This window comes from Mesoplodon densirostris, chromosome 2, assembly GCF_025265405.1.
Source record: "Mesoplodon densirostris isolate mMesDen1 chromosome 2, mMesDen1 primary haplotype, whole genome shotgun sequence".
Classification (NCBI taxonomy): Eukaryota; Metazoa; Chordata; class Mammalia; order Artiodactyla; family Ziphiidae; genus Mesoplodon; species Mesoplodon densirostris.
The window spans coordinates 161,000,699-161,019,171 of record NC_082662.1 but is presented as its reverse complement, the minus strand read 5'-3'; the positions used below and the strand labels follow the sequence as shown (position 1 = coordinate 161,019,171).

Sequence of the window (18,473 nt, the reverse complement as noted above, 5' to 3'; positions counted from 1 at the left end):
ATTTTCCTTCCTATCCATCTGAGTATCATCCACAAATAAATGGCATACATCTTCTTACTTTAGAGATATCTACCTGCAGTTCTTCACCCAGAAGTCCCTTAATTTTAGGCCAATGGCTTCTTAAAATTAATAGTGTTCACATATACGCACACAATTATTCATCCTTTAAAAAAAAAAGAAAATTCTGTCATTTGTGACAACGTGGATGAACCACAAGGGCATTATACTAAGTGAAATAAGCCAGATAGAAAAAGCCAAATACTGCATGGTATCACTTATATGTGGAATCTAAAATAAAAATTAAAAGTTAAACCCATGGAAACAGAGTAGAAAAGTGGTTACCAGGGGCTTGAGGGGTGGGGTAAACAGGGAGGGGTTGGTAAAAGGGTACAAACTTTCAGTTATAAGATGAAAAAGGTCTGAGGACCTAATGTATAACATGATGACTATAGTTAATAACTATATTGTATAACTGAAATTTGCTGAGAGTAGAATGTAAATGTTCTCACAAAAAAAATTTTTTTAAACCCTGAATTGATCTGCTCTCCCACATGAACAAGCTCATGGGAACTGAGTCAATACTAACCAAACAAGAAATTTACTGGTAAACTGTAATGTAATTCATTGTTTTGTAATGATTAAAATAATAATTGCCAAATTGGTACAATTAGGTTGGCCAGTTCATGCATACTTTCCATTATAAAATCATCTTCATGGAATGCCAAATAAGCTTAGAATTTCCCAAATCATCAAGTCCTGGTTCCTTTTAATTTACCAGTTCTCTCCATTTCTCTCCTCTCTATTTTACTATAAGCAGAACAAAGCAAGCAGGATGCACCTTCAACCTCTGCTAAGCAAGATTTCATGGCAAGCATGATACCAGAATGAAGAAATGGATTATCTTAGAGCACATCATCAAACTGGAAAGACTGTACACCTATATCCACACACTGGAAAATACCTAACAAGAGGATGGCAATAGTCTGATTAGTCAGAACACCACCTTCCTTGAATAGTATTAGAGGCACACTGTCAGATATTGATTTGGGGCTCTCATTTTCTTTTATGTAGTATGATTTTAGATATGACTATTAGTCCCATTTTTTGGGTAAAGAAACTGTAGCATGGAAAGGTTATATAATTTGCCCAAGTCATAGCTAAGATTCAATACTAGGTAAGTTTGCTTCAGGTTTTCAATAGCCTTAAGGAAGGTTTCTTCTGTTCCTATTTCCCTAAAAGCTTTCATCATGAACGAGTGCTGCATTTTCTTTCAAAAGACTTTTCTACATCTATTGATATGATCATGTGGTTTTGTTTATTTAATCTTTTAATGTAGTGAATTATAATAACATTTTTTTCTAATGTTAAAACCATCCTGCATTAATGGGATAAACCCAACCTAGTCCAATAAATGTTTTAACACACAATCTTAGATTCAATTTGTTAATATTTTATTTAAGATGTTTACATCTGTGTTATTAAATGACTGGCCTATAATTTTCCTTTCTAGTGCTGTCCTTAACTAGTTTTGCTATAAAAGGTATCTCTCATAAAATAAGTTAAGCAGTTTTCCAACTCTCTTTACATTCTCTGGAACCTTTGTATCAGCTAGAGATTACTTTTTCCCTACAAGTGTAGTAAACCTTACCTTTTAAAACATTTGAGTTTGGAATTAGGTGGGGGTGGGACAGAGGCAGATTTTGATTATTTATTCAATTTTTTTAAATAACTATTGTTCTAGTCAAGTTCCTAGTTTTTTCTTGAATCAATTTTGGTAATTTATATTTTATTGGAAAATTGTCCATTTCATCCAAGTTTTCAAATGTACTGTCATGAAGTTGTTTATGATACTTTCTAGTAATCTTTTAAATCTTAGTTTTTCCTGTGTGAATGCTTAATTTTTAAAATTCCAAATGTTGTTTATGCTCTCTCTTTCTTCTATCACATATCAAAAACTATCAATATTATCAAAGGTTTTTCAACTCTTTTTCACTAAACCAGATTTTCGTTTTGTTGATTCTATTGTGTTTTTTGTTTGTTTGTTTTTTGGTGGGTTTTTTTTGGCTGCACTGTACAGCTTGCAGGATCAGGGATCTTAGCCAACAAGGGATCAGACTGAACCTGGGGCACCTGCAGTGGAAGAGTGGAGTACTAACCACTGGACCACCAGGGAATTCCCTCTCTATTGTTTCTTTATTTTCAATGTCATTATTTTACTCTATTATTTTCTCTTCTTCTTTCTTTGGATTTTCAGTTGTTCTTTTTCTAACTCCTTGAGTTAAATGCACTGCTTTCTAATTTTCAATATTTCTTATATTCTAATATATGCATTATATTAGAATTTTTATTTTAGTTTTATTCCACAGGTTCTGACATAACTAGATCCTGTTGCCACTTAAATATTTCATAATTTCTATTATATCTTTTGTCACCAACAGATAATTTAAAGTGTTTTTGTTTCTGAAATTACAGGGATTTTCAGTTATCTTTTTGTTACTATTTTCTAATTTTATTTTATTGTTGTCAGAGACCACAGACTGCATGCTAAAGATTCTTTGATATTTGTAGACACTTCCTTTATGGCCTAACATATCAATTTTTTAAATTGTTCCATGTGAGCATGAAGAATATGTACAGTCCCTATTTGCTAAAGATCACTGTTTTATTTTCTACAATGACCATGTTTTATATTTGCAATCTGAAAAAACAAGTGACTGAATTTAAAGAGTTAATTGGATAATGACTACAAAAATGAATAAATCTTCAAAGGAAAGAGATAATAATATTATTGAGCATTTACTGTATACCAACTTTATATTTAATCCTCATAACCTATAAGGAAAACCCTATAAAGAAAATACAATCATCCCCATTTTGTAGATGAAATAGAGACACAAAAAGATTAAGTAACTTGCCCTAGTCACACAGCTAATAGTGAATTCTGTGTTCTTAACTACTATGCTATACTAAATACATCAACATGCATATACACACATTCATATGTGTGTGTGTATATATATATAAACACACACACATAACATATGCAAAATATAAAGCAGGCACATCAAATTTATCCAAATTTAAAGATAATACATAGCATCTTTAGGTAGTCATAAGTAATACTGATAAGAGAAAAAAGACAAAATACCTCTGGTGGTTTTTTCATTCAGATTCACACCATATTTGGCTAAAGCTCTAATCACATCACTTTGCCCAGCCATGCAAGCTGCATACAACAAATTTCTCCCAACGATGTCTTCTTCCAAGAGTAGCTGCATGGCCTGTTCATGGTGAGGGTTCTCAGGATCCTCAAAAATCTTCTGCAAACCTTCTACATCCCCTGTGAGAGCAGGGGGTATGAGGGGATTAATGGTGGCAGTTTCCTCCGCTTCTTTGGATTCTTCTTCTTCTTCATTATCATCTTCTTCCTCTTCTTCTTGCTGTGAGAAAAATATTGATTTTTCTGAACTCTCTGACTCTGGGGGTCCTTCTGACTCCATTAACTCCAAAAATACCTGAGACCAAGAAAAGTAATAGAAATCTACTCAAACAAATCAGTATTTGTTTATTTATTTGTTTGATCACTCAACTGACATTCAGTCAACTGAATGAAATGAAAGTACTTAACTGGTTCAAAATAAACCAGTTATAAAATAAGATACTGCATCCATCCAATCAATAAAGTTTATTGTGCACCAACACACTGCCTGAATATATAATAAAATGCTGAATGTGTGATGTAAACAGTAAATTCAGTAGGAACAGGAGAAGAAATATCAACGTGGGTGAGATTCATTAGGAAAAGATTGAAAGAGAATGTTAAAGAGGCTCACCTGCCTAAACAAGGGTCCATGGTGGGGAGAAGTGAGAAATACAGCTGGATCACTGAAGCCAGATTATTAAGAACTTAAAAATCAGGCACTGACATTTAGACAGAATTCATTCACTCAGTAATACTTACTGAAAGCCTACTAATATACTAAGTGCTGTATAGGCACTATGTAAATTATAAAGAAGAATCAAATTTATTTCCTGCCTTTAACAACTTACTATTTCAAAGGAGAAAATATGACATGTACAAAATAAGTGTAATAAATGGTGACAAGTGCTAAGAATCATAAAAGATGAAGTGCTATGGGAGTTTAGAAGGGACCAGATTAAGTCCTGGTAAAGTTAATCAAGTAAGTCTTAATAGTACTCACTCTGTCAGAACACATATTAAATTGGGGATGATTCAGAGAAGAGTAGCATGGTTCCCTCATGTGTACAAAAATGTTTGTAGCATCACTGTTCATAAAAGCAAAAATCCTGGGCAGGAAAAATAAACCAATGCCTATGAACAGGAGAATAAAGTGTGGCATATTCACACAAAATTGTATATGGTAGTTAAAATGAAGAAATTACAGTAATATACTATGTGGAAGGCAGCTTCTGATATGGCTCCCATAACCCTACCCCACCTCCTGGTAACCTCCAGCCAACAGCCAGAGGGAACCGAGGCCCTCGGTACAATAGCCAGTGAGGAATTTAATTCTGCCACCAACCACTGAATGAGTTTGGAAGTGGATCTGCTCCAGTTGAACTTTGAGATGACTGTGGGCCCAGGCAATGCCTTGACTGCAGACTCGTGAGAGACCCTGAAGTAAAAGATCCAGCTAAGCTGTGCCCTGATTCTTAACCCAGAGAAACTGTGAGATACTGAATGTGCTATTTTAAGCTACCAACTTTGAGGACAGTTTGTTATACAGCTATAAATAACTAAGGCACACAACGATATGAATGAATATTAGCAATACAGTATTAGCTGAAAAAAGTAAATCCAAAAGATTAAATATACCAAGATATATTTTTGTAAAGTTCAAAGCAATTAAAATTATGGTTACCAAGGGGGAAGGATGGGGGGAGGGACAGTTAGGGAGTTTGGGATTGACATGTACACACTGCTATATTTAAAATAAATAACCAACAAGGAAAAATTAAAATAATAAAAATTAAATTAAGTTAAAATAGACTTTTTAGGACTATAAGTAGGCACAATAACACTATTTTAAAAAGAAGAAGAAAAGCAAGATTGAACACAAGATTCAGGATAGTGTTGAGGGGGTGAGTAAAGATGCAGGAAATGGGATAAAGGGAATCACATTTCTAGTAAAGAATATGGCATTTAAGCTGCACCATAAAGAATTGGCAAGATTTGGTCATTCACAATTCAGAAGGAAGGGAAATCTAGTTAGACAGAATAATATCTCTTTATACCATAGCCCTATATTAATCCCTACCGTCACTAAATGTGTATAATACTTGTAATCTGTTGAAGTTAGGAATTCTCTGATTGCAAATAATAGAAAAATAATAGGACTGACTTTTTGTGTGTGTGTGTGGTATGCGGGACTCTCACTGTTGTGGCCTCTCCCGTTGTGGAGCACAGGCTCCGGACGCGCAGGCTCAGCAGCCATGGCTCACGGGCCCAGCCGCTCCGCGGCATGTGGGATCTTCCCGGACCGGGGCACGAACCCGTGTCCCCTGCATCGGCAGGTGGACTCTCAACCACTGCGCCACCAGGGAAGCCCTAGGACTGACTTTTAAAAGTAGGAGATGATTTTCTCACATAGCAGGAAGTTTAAAGGTGGAGATGGCTCAGCAGCTCAAAAATATAGATCTAAGCTCTATTTTTCTATTCTATCACAGTTCATAAGACTTTCATCATCATGGCTGTTGCCTAATGGTGACAAGATGACTGTCATAATTCCTGGCATCATGTCTGCATTTATGGCAGTAAAAAGGGGGAATCCCCCTGAGGACACTAGTGGCATTCATCCCTTTTGAGAGGAAAAGTGGAAAAAAAAATCTTTCCTAACAAGACCAAACAAACTTCCAGTTATGTCTCAAAGGCCAGATTGTTTCCTTATATTTAAGAGAAGGAAAAAAAAAAAGTTTCTTGATTTTCCTGCCTCAATAGCAGAAGCAAGCAAGGTAGATGGGATTGGGGATGGGAGTTGCGTTAACCAATCAATCATGACTCCACCATAAAATTTGGTCCAAATCTTATCTTTGAGACTGTTTTAGTCAATTCCTTCATTTTACAGAATGAATATAGAGGAAACTTATAATCCTTTGAGTGCCTGACATCCACTATCCACCCTGCCAACACACATCCCTGTACACATAAACACACACACACTCACTTCCTTAAAGAATCCCAATCTCCATTTTAAAAAATTCTTTTAATGGAAGATAAAGCTAACTTCCCACTACAGAAGCCAGAGAGGCACGATCCTCCTTCTCTCCATCTCAGCACAAGCTTGGGAGCAGGCACATAAGTTAGGTTCAGCCAATCAGCTACTAAGTCCCAGGATCTTGACTTTTTGTTGTTGTTGTTAATCATTGTATTATTTTTGTTGTTGTTGACATATAACACTGTATTAGTTTAACGTGTACAACATAATGATTTGATCTATGTATATATTGCAAAATGATAACCACAATACATTTAGTTAATATCCATCACCTCTCATAGTTACAAAAAAGTTTTTTCCTGTGACGAAACCATTTAAGATCTAATCTCTTAGCAACTTTCAAATACAATATTTATTCAATTCAATACAATATTGTTAACTATAGTCACTATGCTGTACAGTACTTCCCTAGAAGGTATTTATCTTGCAACTGAAGTCCTTTTGACCACCTTCAATTATTTTACCCACCCCCTACACCTGCCTCTGGCAACTACCAATCTGTTCTCTGCATCTATGAGTTTGGGGTTTTTTAGCTTCTACACATAAAAAAACAGGATCTTGACTCTTGAACATGGGCCACAAGGACATGAGGCTACTTGAAGGACGTTCAACACAAATGACAGCAACAGTGTACTGATCGAACTTCCTGCTATGAGAACATGCTGTGGTTCTTGTGGTGTGAGCCCCCCAGAGCTCCCTTGGTTCCTGCTCATCCAGCCTCCCTAATCATGTGGGCCCCTGGTACGTAGAGTACTCAGATAATTAGTTCTTTCTCAAAATCTAATCTCCCTCCCTCTTTTCTTTTAACCATACTTGTTTTAACCAATATTTATATTGGAATAAAACTATTTCCCAGGCACTCTTGTAATATGGTGTGGCTATATGTCCAAGTAGTAAACAATAAGATGTAAGTAAATCTGTATTGATAGTATGTAACTTCTAGAAAAGTGCAATTCCTTCTCACTGGATTGCAAGCCTGATACCTAGAGCTTGCACTGCTCATTTAGACCATAAGATAGATGTCCCATCCAAATACATATATATTACTTCAATTATAATACATAGCATAGAGTAGTTAGTCATATCTTGTTTTAATTATACATGTAAACATATATAACATCCATTAATAGGGTAACCAAAGAATTAATTGTTCAGTAGTAATGGACATTTTTATCTTGGGCACATTGCATTTAGGGGTATATTTGCATACATATAATTAAACAAAATATCATTTATCCTTACTACATGTAACATACTGATGTTTTTAATCCCATCTATTTTTTAAGGCTGGGTGCCACTCACTAAATTGATTTCATGACCCACTAATGGGTTGCAACCCACAGTGTGAAAATATATTAGCCTTGAATAACCACTATGGAAACTCTACTACGAAATCAACAAGAGAGGCTCTAACAGAAGTTAGACAACATGTGCTTGTGGACATATGTCCTCATGCACCCAGGACAGTTCCAGTGACATCTCTTCCCTGGTGTGATTTTTTTTTTAATTTATTTTTAGCTGCATTGGGTCTTCGTTGCTGCACACAGGCTTTCTCTAGTTGCTGTGAGTGGGGGCTACTCTTCGTTGCAGTGGGTGGACTTCTCATTGTGGTGGCTTCTCTTGTTGCAGAGCACGGGCTCTAGAGCGCAGGCTCAGCAGTTGCGGCGCACAGGCTTAGCTGCTCCACAGTATGTGGGATCTTCCCAGACCACTGCTCCAACCTGTGTCCCCTGCATCGGCAGGCGGATTCTTAACCACTGCCCCACCAGGGAAACCCCAGCCCTGGTGTGATTTTTAATAGCATCCTCTTTCACTCTCAAAACGTCCATTACTACTACACAATAAATTATTTTGTCACCTTACTAATAACGTGATATTCTGGAACATTGTACTAAAGATATCCATATTCAAACCTTAGAGAATAGAGGCAGGATGTGTTTGAAATGCCTTTCCTCACTGGCCCATCAGGGGCCCAGACATGAGACCTTGAAGATATTGAGAAAATTCTATCTGTATTTCAGATGTATTCCTGCTAGGCCTAGAATAGCTTTTTTTTCTCCTCCACTCCTACTAGCCAAATCCTACGTAGGCCAAGCTATAAACCTACCTTCTTCCTAAAACGTTTCTTCACTACTCTCCAGAATGTACCCAGGCCTCTCCCTCCTCTGAACTTCAAAGGTCATTATATATATTCTGTACCATACAATCTACCAAATATGTATTGTATTATTTTCTATTTGTTTCAAGTACTTAAAACACCAACTCAATTTGACTGCAAACTGGATAGGAGCAAGTATCAAGCTTTATGTTTCTCTTGTGTCACTTTCAGACTTACCACAATTCCTGGCTTGTCGTATGCATTCAATAACTCTTAACATCAGGCTTGCAATTCCCCCTGCTTTTCTTTACATCCAAGAGCAATGGATTTTGGAGTTAGAAAGACTTGAGTACACAATGCAACCCTGTAACTTATTAGCTACATAATACTGGGAAATTTACCTAATCTCTGCTAGGAATAACACTAGAACCTAGTTTATATGATTATTCTGAGACTTAAAATAAATCACATGATGCATGTGCTAAGCACATGGTGAGCACTTGGTATGCAGACCTTATCATCATCATTGTACTGTCATTCCTAGAGCAAAAGCATCCATGAAGCAAAAGACAAGATGGTAATTCTATGAGTTCTTTTCTTTTTTTAATACACAGTTTTCCTACATAGGGTTTGAGTAAATGACTTTCTACTCTACGACCACCGAACACTTGATTACAGACTGATTATTCTGCATCTAGAGATCAATCTAATCACAGGTTAATTCAGAGATGTAGAGATAAATTAGATCAAATCTAGGAATACGATTCAGGCCAGAATACTAAAAGCTACCCTTGGTACACCCTTGAATAGAGCTTAATTTCCATATCAATCCAGAAGTAATATGATTAGGGCAGCAGTTCTCAAATTCTATGATCTCAGGGCTCTTCACGCTCTTAGAAATTGAGAACACCAAAAGTTTTTGTTTATGAGGGTTATATCTATCTGTATTTACCATATTAGAAATTAAAACTGAGAAATCTTTAAAATATTTATTAATTCATCTTAAAACAATTACATGTTAACACAAAAGTACAGCTTATAAAAAATAACTATATAAAGACAAAAAATTGATGAGTGGCATTATTTTACATTTTTGCACATCTCTTTAATGTCTGGCTTAATAGAAGACAGATGGATTCTCATATCTGTTTCTGCATTCTCTGCAATGATGTGTGATATCATGTGGACTCTAGCAAACCACTGTGACATGTGAGAGAATGAGAGTGCAACGGCAAAAAACATCGAAGAATTAATATGAAGATAGTTTGACTGGCAGACTCCCTGAAAATGTCTTAGTGATCTCCAGGGATTCTCAGACCATACTCTGAGAACCACTGCACTAAGACTAACCCTCAAGCCACTCCACTCTATAGTCAAGCTCCCAAGACTGCTCTAATCCAAATCTAGACTGAACTAGGATCAGCCTTTCTGTAATAAAAGGACAAAGTGAAGTCTTGTAGGCCATTTATCCTTAGGCCTAACTTTTGAAAGACAATATCTAATTAGGAGAATAAAAGTAAACTCTCATGTGTTTGGTGGTCTATTGCTGACTATGCCTTTCATCATATTGTCCTTTGAAGACAGAGCAAAGAATTCTATTTTCTATGGGTTTTTTCTTCTTATAACATAGAAGATTTAGAATATTTTAAAGTATTTTTACTGTGAATATAAGTTGTAACAGGGTGATCATATTAACATAGCTTTTCCTTTCCTCCTTTTATCAACATTCTAGATATTGAAAAAACTTAACTCACTAACATTTTTGTTTTAGAAAACAGTTTTTCCCATGAGAAATATGTAACTTATGTTTAATATATAGTGGGTTTATTTGTGTTATTGTTAAAACAATAAACTTTTTTTAATTCTCAGTTTTAAGTTCTAATTCTTACTATACCTATAATATTTACTGTATGGATAGATACTTTCTTTGCCCAGAATAGTTATAACATGAATCAAAATTGCAACCCCACTACATATAACCAACCGTTCACATAGAAAATGAGCGTGGAGAGGGGAGAGGGAAGGCTGGAACTCTGAAGGCAGAATGACTGTGCGTCAGAAGACCCATGCTTTAGTCCTGATTCTTGTATTTATTTTATTAATTATGTGAGTTTTCTGAACTTACTCTCCTCGATTGTGAATTAAGACTAGTTCTGCCTTACTGAATTAGTGTGAATTTTAACTATTAAGTGTGAATTCTTTTGAGGCTGCTAAGTCAATAATAATAATAGAAAATCACATAGGTCCCTACTCCACAGGCATCCCAGTCTGGTGGGAAAGACACAAGTAAATCAGCAATGACAGAGTGAGATAAGGGGCATAATGGACATAAGCAAAGGGTGCTTGGAGAGTAAAGAGGCTGGACCTCTAAATTAGACTCCCGAATGGGGAGGTCCCAGAAAGGCTTCGCAGAAGAGGTGACACTTCAGTATGGAAGAGCAGGAGTCTTAAAAGGAGGAGAAAAGGACAATCTAAGTAATGGGATTAGCATAAACAAAGGGCAAGGAAGGCAGACAAGACACTATGAAGTTGTGGTAGAGGAATAGATCTTAAGGGCCTTTTAAGCCAATTGAATTTTTTCTTCAAAAAATGTAGTCCCTTAAGGATTTTAAGTCCCAGCTCAAGGGAAAGGCCTCAAAGGGCAGCCCTGGGCTCCCAGAATTAAACAAAGGTTAGACCCGAGGATACAGACAGTGGCAGACCCAGGGCGAGAACACGGAGGTGGGGCGGAGGGGTACCGGTCATTTCTGGGCACCATAGTTCGCCTTTCCTCCTGAAGCCCGAGGGACCGCGCGCGGAGCGTGACCGGCTACGCAAAGCTCGGGGCAAAGACAAAGACTAAGGACGCCGCGGTTGAAGCCCACTCCCCTCCAGCCCCTGCCGAGCAGCGTGGAGGGGAGACGCCTATTCTCTTCCACACCCATGCGGAACGCCCACTCCAGGCCCCTCGGACCCCGGACCCGCGACCCTCCGACCCGGACTCACCGCTCCGTAGGCCCGGGCTTTTACGGTTACCATGGCGACGGCGCACCGGCGCGCGGCGGCTCCGGCTGCGCGCAAGCGTCAAGGGTACAAGGTGCAGGAAGCGAGAGGGCAAAGGCGGGGAGGAGTTCGTCAAAATGATTTAAATTGCTGTGTTTGGACAGTGGCGTGCTGGTTTTTTCTTTGTTTTGTAAGTTTTCAGTAATATGGTCCATATTTATTTACAAATTTAAAAAATAAAATCTAAAAATAAGGTGTGTATATTGGTTGCCGGCCAGTCTTAGACGTTTGGCCTTGAAACGAAAGAATTTTCAGGAAATATGAGGATGCATTCTAGAACCACGGAAGATTGTAAATATAAAACGGACAACTTGCTTAATTTTCTAGTCTACTGAGGATCTTTCTCCTATGGTTTACAGTCATTGTCGCCAACAACAGGCGTTTCTTGAGACCTCACAAGCGCCCACTATGGCAGGAGCGGAAGCAGTTTGGAACCTGTGTCTCTTTTGATTCAGGAATTTAAGATCCAAAACAGTCGGCTTTTAAAAAGGGGGAAAAGAGTGGAGGTGGGATAGGAGCATCGAAAGAAACCAGTAGAGAAGAGGTAAGCTTACCCAGAAATTATGTAAATGTTCATATCGATCACGAAGGGAAGACCGGGAAGTTTTTGTACTGAAAAGGAAAAAAAACCTTCATTTCTTTCATCATCTATTTCTACAAGGAAATCATTAAGGAAGAGGTACCATTTTAGAGAAACTCCAAACATTTTAGCTGAAGGCTGAATAGCCTAGTTTTAAAGTGAATATTTGGCCAAAGGCCCAAGCAAAATATCACTATCATAGATCTGAACTTCTGAAATACAAGAGGAATTTTGAAAGAATTTTAAACTGTAGTATTAAAATTTCTTATTCAGATAAGTTGTGGTAATCAGAACTGTAGAGATGACTTTGTAGACAGAGACAAGTAGTCTAGAAGCTTTGTCAACTGCTAGCTTGCTCCGGCAATCACCGATACGGCGTATTTGCTCTACTAAACACTCATTTCCTACTGAAGTTGGTGGAGGAGCAAGACATTTTAGGCATTTCACTTTTTATATGTTCTTTTTCATAGTCTTTGGTTTGGGGAGAGTCTTTTAATGTCTGAATGCAAGATGACTTATGATGCATAACTGTGCATGATTATGTTTTTAATTAATCTTCATTGGTTGTGAAGGAGTCCCAAATACAATTGTTTCTTGAAAGTCTTAAATTGAATTAAGTAACTAAAAATTAAATAGAGTTCTTAAAGATTACTTTTAGTACTCTGAATGCTAGAAAGTGTGGGAATACACTAAATAGGTCTGAGAAACCTAAAAGCAAAGGGACCTTGTTCTCTTCTTAATTCCATGTCAGAAACAGCTGCATGATTCATTGGGGCAGACTAGGTTAGAAACAGCCTTACAAAGGATATTCCCGCCTCCAGTGTGGCCCAGATGCAGCAGATAGACTCCTACAATCACCTCTAACTCCCATGCCCGCCATCCAAAGCTTGGGATAAAGAGCCATTGGATCTGAAGGGGGCAAATGGATGTACGAGAGACATGTCGACAACAACCTGTGGGTACTAACGATGGGGGTCCAGATAAGACAGTGAAGCCCTGATGTACAAATTACTTAAGGAGCAGATGAGGTAAGCACTCTTCAAGCCCCCCTAAAGTCAGGTCAGCTCCAAAAAATTATGGTAGAGAGGTTTCCAAATTGATTGAAATTCATTTTTTCCACTCTAGGAGAATGGGTCCTCTGATTAGAATTTAAATTATTGGTCTTCCCTGGTGGCACAGTGGTTAAGAATCCACCTGCCAATGCAGGGGACACAGGTTCGAGCCCTGGTGCGGGAAGTTCCCACAAGCCACAGAGCAGCTAAGCCCATGCACCACAACTACTGAGCCTGCACTCTAGAGCCCGCGAACCACAACTACTGAGCCCGTGTGCCACAACTACTGAAGTCCACGCACCTAGAGCCCGTGCGCTGCAACAAGAGAAGCCACCTCAATGAGAAGCCTGCGCACCACAATGAAGCGTAGCCCCTGCTCACAACTAGAGAAAGCCCGCGCGCAGCAATGAAGACCCAACGCAGCCAAAAATAATAATAAATAAATTTATTTTTAAAAAAGAATTTAAATTATTTTAATTATTATTATATTTCTTAAATTCCATAGTTCATAGACTGAGAATCATGTTCTTTATACAAGTTAATTTCTGGTGAAATAACAGGATAAATTAGTTGAGAAAGTTAAAGTTACTCCAAGGTAACTTAATGTACTATATTAATATTTATATTTCATTAACTAAAGGCCTGCCATATGCTGAGTACTATGTAAGTGATTCTTAAAAATAATCCCTAATCCTCAGAGCAACTCTGTGAAGGTAGTAGTATTATTCTTCAAACTGACACTCAGCAAAGTTGGGTACCTACCTAAGACCACACAGCTAGAAAAGAGCTGAACCAGGGTTTGAACCTAGGTCAGTGTGGTTTAAATTACCACAGGTTTGCCACTGGTTAGCTATAAACTAATTGTGTATTAGAGGATGCCCGTCCAAACTGATAATTTTTAAAATAATCTATCTTGAGCCATTGTTTTGGCAGTAATTAGAAAATATCAATGCCACTCCTGCTGTATGACTAAAGGACTGTTTCTGCATATAGCTAATCTTCACAGCTGAAACCTGAAGGAGAATGTACTGAACATCCATTGTTTCTGCCTGCCCATCCTTCCTCTTCTGGTTACAGCACAGTTTTCTAGTAAGGAACCCCTTTCACACACTCTCAGCCCAGGTCGTTTGGGTGGGGCCAGTCCCACTCCAGATCAAGTCCCGGCCAAGCAGTGTTTTCTACACCCCTGGTCACAGTGATTAGGTCAGGAAAAAGCATGGAACACGGGTCAGTGTAATCAAAGCTAATCCTGAATTTTTGCCAGAGCAGTAGGTAAATAGGCATTCTTTTTTCAGCAGGGGTTGATGAGAGACGGTCAGCCTGAGTTGCCAGTAATCATCTTGCCACTATGTGGAGAGAGCTTGACAGAGCAACGAAAGAGCCAAGAAATGAATCCTGAGTCCATTCCTTGAGCCCTGGAGCTAGAAATACCCATTTTTTATCCCCCTTTTTCAATTGTGTAAGTCAATAAATTACTTTTTTCTAATTCAAAAAAAAGATTGGATTTTTGTTACTTGTAACATCAATGTCCCATAATATGGAGGGGGTGTATATATAGGATGGCTTTATTTTAGAAACATGCTATCCCTAGGGGTAAATACCTGAAATTTGGGATGGATATTATTGCAGTTACGAGTTTCACTTATGGATGAACAACCGTGCTTGAATATTATTGGTTAGTTGATCAATGTTAACCTGGAGGCAGGTTTCTAGTAAAATGCCCTAATGTTCTGTCACCCTCTCCATTTCACCATCTCTGAGTTAGTGACTTAAATATAACTATGTAAGGCATACTTATCAGATGACCCAAGGCTTGGAATAATAAATAATATGAGAGAGGATGGCAGAGTGAAGATCCAAACTCAAAAGATAACTAGAGGGCTTCCCTGGTGGCGCAGTGGTTGAGAGTCCGCCTGCCGATGCAGGGGACACGGGTTCGTGCCCCGATCCCGGAGGATCCCACGTGCCGCGGAGCGGCTGGGCCCGCGAGCCATGGCCGCGGAGCCTGTGTGTCCGGAGCCTGTGCTCCGCAACGGGAGAGGCCACGGCAGTGAGAGGCCCGCGTACAGAAAAAAAAAAAAAAAAAAAAAAAAAAAAAAAAAAAAAAAAAAAGATAACTAGAAATTCAACAGGCAAAGGAGTAGAAAAAGGCAACCCAAAAGAAATGTAAAAATTCACGAGGCACAAAATAAACAGCAAAGTGCATTAGTGAATACCTAAGTAGGTTGAAATAGCAGGAGAATATGTGGTTGGGAGAGAGGCAAGAGATGTAGTTAGGGGGATTAGACGAGATCAAGACAGCAATGGGGAGAATGGTTTGGAGAGGGTAAGACTGCAGGCGCAAAGAGGAGTCAAGGCTGACTCCCAGGTTTCTATCTTGTGTGACCAGGTGGTTTGTGGCTTGTGGTTTCCTAAATAAGAGAGATTTTGAGGAAGGGCTGGGTCAGAATCAGGACGATGAGTTCAGTCTTAGAAATATCAGTGTGGGGCCTCCCTGGTGGCGCAGTGGTTGAGAGTCCGCCTGCCGATGCAGGGGATACGGGTTCGTGCCCCGGTCTGGGAGGATCCCATATGCCGCGGAGCGGCTGGGCCCGTGAGCCATGGCCGCTGGGCCTGCGCGTCCGGAGCCTGTGCTCCGCAACGGGAGAGGCCACAACAGTGAGAGGCCCGCATACCGCAAAAAAAAAAAAAAAAAAAAAAAAAAAAGAAATATCAGTGTGCCTGATATAAGTTACTGTATATTTGAATCCAAAGCTTAGTAGACAAGACCAGGATATAAATATAGATTTGGGAGTCATTGGAGTATAAATGTTATCAAAAACCTAAAAAGAAGGGGCTTCCCTGGTGGCGCAGCGGTTGAGAGTCCGCCTGCCGATGCAGGGGACACGGGTTCGTGCCCTGGTCCAGGAAGATCCCACATGCTGCGGAGCAGCTGGGCCCGTGAGCCATGGCCGCTGAGCCTGCGCATCCGGAGCCTGTGCGCCGCAACGGGAGAGGCCACAGCAGTGAGAGGCCCGCGTACCGAAAAAAAAAAAAAAAAAAAAGACCAAAAAAGAAGATGAAGTCATCCAAGATGAGTGAATAAAAGAACAGAGGGCTGAGGACAGAGCCCTGGGGAGCAATTACATAAGAAGTAAGCAGAGGAAGATAGGGAAAGAATGATCTAAGAATGAACAGACCCAGATGAGTGTGGCAACATAGAATAGAAGCCAAGGAAATAGTTTCAAAAAAGACTTAAAAAATGACAATGGAATTTGGCACTTAGGAGTAACCTTTGTGGGATCAGTTTTAGTGAAGGGTGGTAGGCAAAATCAAGATTTCAGTGGACTGAGGAAGGAATGAGAGAGGTCAGGAAGTAGAACCACTAAGTTTTTTTCTTTTTTTAAAGGCTTCTTTTTTTTTGACTCTCTAAATGCAAGAAATATCTTTATTTTTAATGTAAGATAATTTTGGCATTTGTCAGATATAACATCAGGGTCATCAATTTAACAACTATAATTGGAAATGAGGAAGTGCTGACTGTAAATATACACTACTCTTTTGAGAAGTTTGACTAAGATGTGGAGGGAGGAGATTGCCCAGAAGTTAAAGGAAAACAAGGTATTAAGGTAGATGTCTTGGCAGCGGGAGGATCACAGAAGCCTGAGTGCATCTATAGGATGATAGCAAGGAACTAATAGAAAGAGAAGATTAAGAAAGGAGATGACAGGTGAAGTAAGATCCTAAAGGAAATTAGAGGGAAAAGGGTTAAGGTATAGATGGGCAGGTTGGCCTCAGAGAGGAGGAACGTGGCTTGGTCCTCTAATTCTGAAATGGAAAAGGTAGCAGTGGTGTGGATACAGATAATTTTTCTGGACTGTGGTATTGGAAGTTAAAGAAACCAAGCCTGATGGCCTTGAACAAAGTATGCTTAAACTGAGGGAGGAAGAGATGAGTGAGGGGCTTGAAGATTTGGCAAAATAAAGTTTAAAAATGTTGATGACATTGAAGAGGTGAATGAAGTTGAAGACCCTGAATTTAAGTGACCCCCAACCTGCAGAGTCAAGTGCTTTTCTCCAGCAATGCTCAGACATCCAGCTTGATCTGAAGTGGGTGTGACGGAAGGATAAAGGTGCATGAGGATAAAAAGTTCTGGTGAGAAAATGAACAGTAAAAGGATTAACCTTGTCCAAAGAAAAGTTGGCCCTTTCCCCCCAGCTTCTTGGAGGTAACCTCTAAACCCTTGGTATGTCCTGCCTGTCTTTGTTTACCTGGAGGCCTTGGACCATGGTGCATAGTCTGTGCTAATAATGTGCTTTATGGTGGGGCCATGGGTCATGCAGCATCAGCTCAGCCTCTCGAGCCATCTCTAACATCCCCAATGCAATCAGTGAGCCCAGTTTTGTATTGGCATCTCCTACCATCAATCTGGTCTACAGAGGAGAGCCACTACTGAACTTATTAGTGATTCTGGGTTCCCTTCTCTCTAGCACCTTCCTTATTACTTTGGTAAATGGTGTATCCTCTGGTCTGTCCCATGGAATATTATTGCCTGGTGAGTTTTCCAGGCTTATATATTTAGTACGTATATCCATTTTAGCATGCTCACTTCTTTGAACTTTTTAATCCCTTGTTCTACTGCCTTCCATGGCAATTCAGGCATCTTTACCTCATTTAGCATGGGCCATCACTATCCATATGTATGAAACCATTCTGACAGCATATTTACACCATCTCCTGAGATCCTTGCCAGGTTGTTAAATCCTGTATCCCAGGAGAGTGCTTCCAAATTAATTAAACTCCCTTACTCAACTCTGTATTCTATCCCTCTTGATCCAGCACTCTCAGAATTCAGTCCCATGTGTATTCACCCACATCCTAAACTCCTAGGATATAGTCCCTTTTACTCCATCATCATGTGTACCCTCCTGGATCTTGAACACCTTAATGTAGAGTCCCTTTCCTTCATCATCAGGTCCATCACATCCCCAGTTAGTGACTTAACTCTAGTTACTGTATTGGCCTGGAAGGTAGAGCTGACCCCGAAAGGGCTCAAGTTGTCCTGCAGAAAGGAGGAGCACTAGCCCTGGGGAGGTGGGAGTCATTTCCTTGGCTCAAAGTGTTCATGGACCTTTGGGAATTAAATATTTTAGGTGCATGAACCCAGATATCCCCTTCCATATGTCAAGGTCCCACTTTTTCCTAATTAGCACCACGTCCTTGGCATACCAGACTTGCCAATATTGAGAGTTTAAACTGCTTTGAGGCTCTGCTACATTAATGATTAAGCCCTGGACCTGGTCCTCAGCTATTCCTGCTCTCCAGTTGCAGAAGATGAGAGCTTCTATATTTGTTACCAGGGAAATCCTTTAGCTTTCATGTTTAGTTTTTAATAACCAATTAATCACTCTCAGTATTTCATTACATAGCATCAAATAAGCTTAGCAACATCCACCCATATTTCTTCTATATATCTCTAACACCTG

General features: G+C 39.2%; 1 protein-coding gene and 1 long non-coding RNA gene across 6 annotated transcripts in view; one reads left to right on the top strand and one right to left on the bottom strand.

The window, feature by feature from the left end:
- Positions 1-11,429, bottom strand: part of ANKRD45 (ankyrin repeat domain 45) — a 55,957-nt gene extending 44,528 nt beyond the window's left edge. For 2 of the 3 annotated variants that reach the window (XM_060088570.1, XM_060088569.1), the window contains exons 1-2: positions 11,320-11,353; positions 3,149-3,515 (exon numbers count right to left, since the gene is read on the bottom strand). In XM_060088570.1, the coding sequence (XP_059944553.1) occupies positions 3,149-3,515; positions 11,320-11,352 (400 nt within the window). In that variant the 5' untranslated portion in view covers position 11,353. Of the gene's footprint in view, positions 1-3,148; positions 3,516-11,319 lie in introns of all 3 variants that reach the window. The other variant, XM_060088571.1, reaches the window with a different exon arrangement.
- LOC132483294 (uncharacterized) lies at positions 11,416-14,435 on the top strand. Of its 3 annotated transcripts, XR_009531058.1 has the most exons (4): positions 11,416-11,506; positions 11,736-11,920; positions 12,778-12,984; positions 13,082-13,426. It is a non-coding gene; the product is annotated as an uncharacterized LOC132483294 (long non-coding RNA). The 3 variants fall into 3 exon arrangements; XR_009531059.1 differs by lacking the exons at positions 12,778-12,984; positions 13,082-13,426 and adding an exon at positions 14,304-14,435; XR_009531060.1 differs by lacking the exon at positions 12,778-12,984 and having other exon boundaries at positions 13,136-13,426.
- The last annotated feature ends 4,038 nt before the right edge of the window (positions 14,436-18,473 follow it).